The 9,113-nt window shown below is 38.5% G+C and overlaps 1 protein-coding gene across 1 annotated transcript; it reads left to right on the top strand.

The window, feature by feature from the left end:
* Nucleotides 1-2,018: 2,018 nt before the first annotated feature.
* On the top strand, nucleotides 2,019-3,622 carry LOC126600265 (probable aquaporin TIP-type alpha). The gene is made up of 3 exons (XM_050266849.1): nucleotides 2,019-2,379; nucleotides 2,621-2,871; nucleotides 2,981-3,622. Exons 1-3 carry the CDS (start codon nucleotides 2,250-2,252, stop codon nucleotides 3,365-3,367), a joined length of 768 nt encoding a protein of 255 aa, XP_050122806.1. The 5' UTR covers nucleotides 2,019-2,249; the 3' UTR covers nucleotides 3,368-3,622.
* Nucleotides 3,623-9,113: the final 5,491 nt, after the last annotated feature.

The following is a 9,113-nucleotide window of genomic DNA, read 5'->3' on the forward strand; positions in this document are numbered from 1 at the left end:
AGGATTGTCATGGATGTGTTAAGTCCATGTTAAGTTCTTTTTCTTGCCTTGTAAATAAGGACTTTTAGTTCATAGTCTTGTATGTTCGAATGAAAGGAGTCCATAGCCCTTTTTAAGCTATTTGTTTGGTCTTAGATTGATTTTAATGAAGACATATTCATTAAACTAATCAGATCCAAATACAAATAAGACTCTTAAAGTAGGAAAGCAGGTGGATATGACTTGAATACATACTGGAGAATGCATTAAATAATAGATCTACAAATTTAGAAAATAAGCAAAGAGCCTCGGGCAAGATTTCACCTTGTCCGGCAAGGTTGAACCTCTTGCAATCACTTCTCTTTGAATTAACAGAGGTTTATATGCTAAAAAGGGATGGATGGTAAACAAGTTTACACAAGAGAATCAATACTACGCCACTAAGAGAGATAACAGAGCTTTAAACTGGACAAGAGATAGCTTCGCTAAAAAGGACTGAATCTAGGTTGATTTCAGCTTTTGAATGCAAATCTGGCTTGAGAGCAGAGTTTATATGTTTGTTTGTTTGATTGGTTGAGTGTCCTTGTCTTTGGGGCCTCTTCCTCTTTTTATAGGCAGATTAGCCCGACTGATGTACCTTTGTTCTTGCTCGAAAGCACTTGGAGGGTAGTGAATCATCAGCTTTTTACTTGTAATGCCATTGAAAAGTGTTCTTTGGCTGATAGTAGGTTAGTCTCCATCACTTGTCACTTCAATGGTAAGCACGTGGCTTATATCTTGGCTAAGAAGGCTTCAATATGCCCTTGGGCTTGATGCTGGGCTTCGGGCAGGTCCCCTTTAATTAGGCACTCTTGGGCTTTCCTTCATCTAAGTCCAGTGTTCAAATATTAACCCAAACAACTTTCCACTTTTGCAAGTTTGATTGAGTCAGTAAAGCATTCATACAACACCGCCAAACACAAATATTTACTTTCGTAGGCATACAAGCTTTCCAAAGAGCCTTCCGCAGCCATTTAACCCCTGCATCCATTGTAGAACTTGCAAGTCCCGTTCCATAGTCCTCACTGCTTGAATGAGCCACATGATAAGCAGACTTCGTTGTGAAAGTACCATTCTTCTCTTTAGTCCAAATTAAAGTATTTGGAGTCCGGAAATAACTAAGAGGGATACTCAAAATTAGTGCCGCTTCCTCCTTACTAAAAATACTATTAACCAAGCCCTCATTCCATTTGAAACCCCCATCCTCCATTAATAACCCATTGACCGTAATGGTAGACGCAACACCCGTCGTAACTGGGCTTAGAACCTTAAAGAACTGTGCACGGGATAACCAGCTGTCCCCCCATATTATAAATTAACACAAGTACTAAATTAAACACACACAGCTTCCTCCAATCGTCTTGTGTCATTCAGTCACTGTGATAGGACATCAAAAGATCGAAGTCCTATATCATCTCTGTTTCACTTGAAGAAAACACTAACCCCTTATGTTAATGGATGTGTCTCGCATACTCGGAATGAAGTTTAGTTCCTCTTATACTGAATTGTTTCATTATTAATTACAATGAGATATTTTATATAAAATGTCATACTTATCGGATTATGCAAGTAAATAAATTTAAAATAATATTAATGTAATTAATAGTAAGTCGTTTTAGACAAAAGTAAACAATAAAAATCTATCAAATAAATGAGCGTATCTGTGCTAGTCTAGTGGTGGCTAGCTGACAGTAAATAGTTAGTTACTAATAAAAATAAAAGGAATTAACTCTACAATTAAGGCATGCAAAACAGTGCAGGGCAGAGATATAGAGATCATCGGGATGATGCCATTCCATATTGTAAGACTTTTTTAGTTCGATTTAGCAGCTTACACATGATCCCTACGTGTCACTGTTCCTGCATGGGGCTGCCCAACTGTCCCAGATGAGTCCAACCGCTCTTGGCTAATTTAAGACTACAGACCTCCACATTTCAAACATGCAATGACCCTCCTCCTCACTTCTCCACGCACACATACATATTCTCTCTCTCTCTCTCTAGTTTTAAAGAGATCTATCTGGATATATTCCTCTAGCTCGATCTGCCTGCCTTCTTGTTAATTTAGTTAATTATTAGTGAAAGAAGCAGCAGCAACTGTGCAGTGCAGGTGTACGTAGCCAAGTAAACAAACAGCAGAATATTCCGTCCGGCAGTTGACATCGCTCGTTCCATCTCCATATATTACTAACTAAGAAAGAGAGTTCTTGCGTTCTTTCATCGTCGCCAGCATGCCTCGTAGATATGCCTTTGGGAGGGCTGACGAGGCCACCCACCCTGACTCCATCAGAGCCACTTTAGCTGAATTCGTTGCCACTTTCATCTTTGTCTTTGCCGGGGAAGGCTCTGCTCTTGCCCTTGGTATGATATCTAAACAAATCTAGCTTGTTGCATAATAGCGACGTCATGAACAGAAAATTAATCAAGTAATCATTCTTTCTGTTAATTAGCTCTTTTCATATGTTAATATATCTATATATCTATGCATGTGCATGTTTCGTTGATATTCCTGCACAGATCTACACGAAATGAGACATGCCATCATCATCCCTCCTCCTTGACTAAAACTTGATAATCTGTTTCGCAACTAATTAATTGGCAGGGAAGATTTACAAAGATAGCGGCACGTCAGCATCTGAGCTGATAGCCATAGCTCTTGCACACGCCTTCTCTCTCTTTTCAGCCATCTCAGCCAGCATTAACGTATCTGGTGGCCATGTCAACCCTGCTGTAACCTTTGGTGCTCTTCTTGGTGGAAGGCTATCCGTTGTTCGCGCCCTATGCTACTGGGTTGCACAGCTTCTTGGGGCTATTGTGGCTTCTCTTTTGTTAAGGCTTGTCACAAATGGCATGGTAATTATTCCGTTAAAAAGTTAGCTCGCTTTGCTACAAGCTAGCCCTTTTCATTCTTAATTATTACAATTATAGCTTAATGATCAATTAATTTTATATTACTATTCAGAGGACAGTGGGGTTCAACGTGGCCTCTGGAATTGGCGAGGGGCATGGGCTAATACTAGAAATTGTATTGACATTTGGGTTAGTTTACACCGTGTATGCTACTGCCATTGATCCCAAGAGGGGTAGCTTGGGAACCATCGCACCTCTGGCCATTGGACTCGTTGTAGGGGCAAATATCCTGGTGGGTGGGCCGTTTGATGGGGCATGCATGAACCCGGCAAGGGCGTTTGGACCTGCACTGGTAGGGGGGAGATGGAGGAACCACTGGATCTACTGGGTTGGACCATTTCTAGGAGGCGGGTTGGCGGCTCTCATATACGAGTATATGGTCATACCAACAGAGACGCCACCCCACACTCACCAGCCCTTAGCTCCTGAGGATTACTAGTCAGTATGTCTGTTAGCTTGGCGCTTAGCCCACGTATGCACTGTAATAATACCAACATATATGTGTCAGCTGCTCCCTTTGCCATTAACACCTCGAGTGTTTATGTTCGATTTTATGTAATTTTCCTTCTTTTTGTTTGGCAACTTTTGTGTTGGAGTTTGTCTTCCGTTGTCTAAAACCTTATGTCCATCGTATGCATATGTGATTGTAAATCTAATAAAGTGCCGTGGAGTTTCTTTGGCTATTTTTATTTCATACTGGGTCATATATGTAAATGACGCTAGCATGTGCATTATAGAATGTAAGTGTGGTCGCAAACCAATGTTGCTCATTTACTTAGCTTGGGTGTAAATGTATACCCGTAGTTGCTCATTTCCGTCGTTTCATGCAATGTGGATACCCCTTTTTCAGAACTTGTAATGTGTATACCCCATTTGGTTCATTTGATGCAATTATTCGTGCAGCAGCATAATAAAATATGATTACATCTGAAGACAAAACATACAAAACAACAATTCCACCAGAACACAAAGGATTGACTTGGTCCGGTTTGGAAGGTGAAGAGGGCTTGGAAATTCAACCAATAACCAAAAAGAGGTACACACAAAGCGCTGTCTTGGGTTAGGAAATTCATGAGCAAGTAACAACCTTAGAGTCGTTTGGTGCCCCTCACTAAGAGGGGCTGGATGGGCTGTGACAATTATATCCTTATTTGGTACATCAGTTCTTATTAGATCCGGTAGTTTTTTACATACGACACGGTGACACGATACGAAAATAACGGGTTTCGGGTCAACACGATAACTAATTGGGTCATTATCGGGTGACCTGTTAAGAACCCGTTATTAACGGGTTCTTAATGGGTATATAGCAGGTAACACATTTCGACCCGTTAAGAAAAAAGTTATTTTGATAATTTTAAAGTTTAATTACTGAAAGATTTATTATAAAATACAATAGCCATATTAATATATACAATATATTCTATATTAAATATATAGTTTTGTATTATTATTTTATATAAGTTAAAAAAAAAGAAGTTTTAGTCATTATTTATTTTTATTATGAGAGTTCCTTATTATCATTATTAGGATAAATTTTACTTAACATGTTGTTGTCCAAAATTAAAATAAACTAGTATAATATTTGTATAGGCAAGAACTAAGAAAACATACATACAAGTATGAAAAATGTGAAAGAATTTATAAACACTCGTGATTCATCATTATTCCTCCATGTCTAGATAATGGTTACACTTACATTATCGTTTAGATTTTAAAAATCCTCCAAACCCTCATGAATAATGTTTTTTATTTGAGGGAAAAATTAATAAAATTAATAATAATTATTGTAGAAGTATAAAAAATGTAAAAATAAAATATACAATCACTCATAGTGACAAGGTTTACAACTTTCATGAAGGGGCCAGCTTCGAAATCCAACACTATAATCCATAAACCTTAATTTTATATTTAACTGTTGATTGTCATTTACACTTTATTATTCTTATTGAATTTCATTTTTAAAATTTTCTTTTTGAAAACATGATCATCTAACAGATGTAAGAAGATGAATGGTTCAGATCTTTGATATCACGTTTCGATATTTACAGTTAACTGAAATATGAGTCGATGTTATATAGTTTGTAAAAACTTTATAAACATCAAGCAATATTTTCACTAACCGTAAAACTTTAAATATAATATCAATGATCCAAACCGTTCATCTTCTTCATGCATCTTCTAATAGATCATGTTTTCAAAAAAGAAAATCTAAAAAAACAAAATTTGATGAGAACAACAAAGCGTAAATGTAAACAACAATCAGCGGTTAAATTTTGATCTATGATTTATATGATTATAGTGGTGAATTTCAAAGTTAAGCTCTTCATGAAAGTTGTAAAGCTTGTCATTACGAGCGTTTATATTTTTTTTTACACTTCTACATTAATTAAAAAACTATTAAAGACTTTACTTAAATAACAGCCGTAAGATAAATGAGAGTAATCTGTATCGTTGGATTCTATTTCACTTATATAATTAGAACTTTTTTGGAGGAAAAAACCCCTTCTTTATTCCAATATTTTCCAATTTTGCCATTTGATCAATTTAGATAAGCGAAAATATACTTAAAAAGAAAAATGCGTTTTTATGTTTTGGATGTGACAATATGGTATGTATATGCTTATTTAGTATTATGTTTTTCATTTGATTATTTATTGGTTTAAAATATTTTTTCCTTAATGGGTAACAGGTCGGGTCATATTACCTGTTAATATTATCGGGTCGATTTCGGGTTGGGTCATTTTACCCGTTTATTTTAACGGGTGTTACACGACACAACTCGTTAAGATATCAGGTATGACACGAAAACGATACGAACATGGAAAACACAACACGAATGCCAGGTCTAGTTCTTATTTTATGAAGGATTGAAGTGGCCCAGGCCCACCTAAAAACCTCCTGACTCTTTCTAAAATAACACCATGTGAAAATATGGGACTAAGAACTCTTCTCTTGTGCCTCACTCTCTTTACTGGTAACTGAGTTACCTAACAAATTACATTTGTGAAATCCTTATATAGTGGTGGATGAGTTATGAATGTACCTGATACAAGAAAGCATAGAATCCTAGCAGAAACGTATATGACTAAACACATTAGATGCAGATGGACTTCCTTTGACCCCAATGGATTGACCGTATACAGGCCTCAAGAATATTAGAACCAATAATCTTTGGAAGCTTTGGATAGAATGAAGTTTGTAAAAAATGCTAGGGTGAACAGTTGGGGCCTAGTGTCTAGACGGCTAGGTGGGATCTAGGCAGGAATTTTTAGAACAATGAATAGAATACCAAACCATATAAGTTTCCCAAAAGAATGAATAGTAACCCTTAAAATAAACCTACCTCTGGCACTTATGGTTCGTACGACAAACAATGGTTGACATATGGGATTAAAACTAAACCTTACCCTTTATAAATGACCTACTCCTGACACTAATGGTTCATATGGGCAACAATGGTTGGCCAATGATATTAAAACTAAACCCTAAACCCTAAACCCTAAACCCTAAGGTTTAAGGGTTAAGGGTTAAGGGTTTAAGGGTTTTAGGGTTTAGGGTTTTAGGGTTTAGGGTTTTAGGGTTTAGGGTTTAAGGGTTTAGGGTTTAAGGGTTTTAGGGTTTAAGGGTTTAGGGTTAAGGGTTTAGGGTTTAGGGTTAAGGGTTTAGGGTTAAGGGTTTAGGGTTAAGGGTTTAGGGTTTAGGGTTAAGGGTTTAGGGTTAAGGGTTTTAGGGTTTTAGGGTTTTAGGGTTTTAGGGTTTAGGGTTTTAGGGTTTAGGGTTTAGGGTTTAGGGTTAAGGGTTTTAGGGTTAAGGGTTTAGGGTTAAGGGTTAAGGGTTAAGGGTTAAGGGTTTAGGGTTAAGGGTTTAGGGTTTAGGGTTTAGGGTTTAGGGTTTAGGGTTTAGGGTTTAGGGTTTAGGGTTTAGGGTTTAGGGTTTAGGGTTTAGGGTTTAGGGTTTAGGGTTTAGGGTTTAGGGTTTAGGGTTTAGGGTTTAGGGTTTAGGGTTTAGGGTTTAGGGTTTAGGGTTTAGGGTTTAGGGTTTAGGGTTTAGGGTTTAGGGTTTAGGGTTTAGGGTTTAGGGTTTAGGGTTTAGGGTTTAGGGTTTAGGGTTTAGGGTTTAGGGTTTAGGGTTTAGGGTTTAGGGTTTAGGGTTTAGGGTTTAGGGTTTAGGGTTTAGGGTTTAGGGTTTAGGGTTTAGGGTTTAGGGTTTAGGGTTTAGGGTTTAGGGTTTAGGGTTTAGGGTTTAGGGTTTAGGGTTTAGGGTTTAGGGTTTAGGGTTTAGGGTTTAGGGTTTAGGGTTTAGGGTTTAGGGTTTAGGGTTTAGGGTTTAGGGTTTAGGGTTTAGGGTTTAGGGTTTAGGGTTTAGGGTTTAGGGTTTAGGTTTAGGTTTAGGTTTAGGGTTTAGGGTTTAGGGTTTAGGGTTTAGGGTTTAGGGTTTAGGGTTTAGGGTTTAGGGTTTAGGGTTTAGGGTTTAGGGTTTAGGGTTTAGGGTTTAGGGTTTAGGGTTTAGGGTTTAGGGTTTAGGGTTTAGGGTTTAGGGTTTAGGGTTTAGGGTTTAGGGTTTAGGGTTTAGGGTTTAGGGTTTAGGGTTTAGGGTTTAGGGTTTAGGGTTTAGGGTTTAGGGTTTAGGGTTTAGGGTTTAGGGTTTAGGGTTTAGGGTTTAGGGTTTAGGGTTTAGGGTTTAGGGTTTAGGGTTTAGGGTTTAGGGTTTAGGGTTTAGGGTTTAGGGTTTAGGGTTTAGGGTTTAGGGTTTAGGGTTTAGGGTTTAGGGTTTAGGGTTTAGGGTTTAGGGTTTAGGGTTTAGGGTTTAGGGTTTAGGGTTTAGGGTTTAGGGTTTAGGGTTTAGGGTTTAGGGTTTAGGGTTTAGGGTTTAGGGTTTAGGGTTTAGGGTTTAGGGTTTAGGGTTTAGGGTTTAGGGTTTAGGGTTTAGGGTTTAGGGTTTAGGGTTTAGGGTTTAGGGTTTAGGGTTTAGGGTTTAGGGTTTAGGGTTTAGGGTTTAGGGTTTAGGGTTTAGGGTTTAGGGTTTAGGGTTTAGGGTTTAGGGTTTAGGGTTTAGGGTTTAGGGTTTAGGGTTTAGGGTTTAGGGTTTAGGGTTTAGGGTTTAGGGTTTAGGGTTTAGGGTTTAGGGTTTAGGGTTTAGGGTTTAGGGTTTAGGGTTTAGGGTTTAGGGTTTAGGGTTTAGGGTTTAGGGTTTAGGGTTTAGGGTTTAGGGTTTAGGGTTTAGGGTTTAGGGTTTAGGGTTTAGGGTTTAGGGTTTAGGGTTTAGGGTTTAGGGTTTAGGGTTTAGGGTTTAGGGTTTAGGGTTTAGGGTTTAGGGTTTAGGGTTTAGGGTTTAGGGTTTAGGGTTTAGGGTTTAGGGTTTAGGGTTTAGGGTTTAGGGTTTAGGGTTTAGGGTTTAGGGTTTAGGGTTTAGGGTTTAGGGTTTAGGGTTTAGGGTTTAGGGTTTAGGGTTTAGGGTTTAGGGTTTAGGGTTTAGGGTTTAGGGTTTAGGGTTTAGGGTTTAGGGTTTAGGGTTTAGGGTTTAGGGTTTAGGGTTTAGGGTTTAGGGTTTAGGGTTTAGGGTTTAGGGTTTAGGGTTTAGGGTTTAGGGTTTAGGGTTTAGGGTTTAGGGTTTAGGGTTTAGGGTTTAGGGTTTAGGGTTTAGGGTTTAGGGTTTAGGGTTTAGGGTTTAGGGTTTAGGGTTTAGGGTTTAGGGTTTAGGGTTTAGGGTTTAGGGTTTAGGGTTTAGGGTTTAGGGTTTAGGGTTTAGGGTTTAGGGTTTAGGGTTTAGGGTTTAGGGTTTAGGGTTTAGGGTTTAGGGTTTAGGGTTTAGGGTTTAGGGTTTAGGGTTTAGGGTTTAGGGTTTAGGGTTTAGGGTTTAGGGTTTAGGGTTTAGGGTTTAGGGTTTAGGGTTTAGGGTTTAGGGTTTAGGGTTTAGGGTTTAGGGTTTAGGGTTTAGGGTTTAGGGTTTAGGGTTTAGGGTTTAGGGTTTAGGGTTTAGGGTTTAGGGTTTAGGGTTTAGGGTTTAGGGTTTAGGGTTTAGGGTTTAGGGTTTAGGGTTTAGGGTTTAGGGTTTAGGGTTTAGGGTTTAGGGTTTAGGGTTTAGGGTTTAGGGTTTAGGGTTTAGGGTTTAGGGTTTAGGGTTTAGGGTTTAGGGTTTAGGGTTTAGGGTTTAGGGTTTAGGGTTTAGGGTTTAGGGTTTAG

Source organism: Malus sylvestris, chromosome 14 (genome assembly GCF_916048215.2).
Source record: "Malus sylvestris chromosome 14, drMalSylv7.2, whole genome shotgun sequence".
Classification (NCBI taxonomy): Eukaryota; Viridiplantae; Streptophyta; class Magnoliopsida; order Rosales; family Rosaceae; genus Malus; species Malus sylvestris.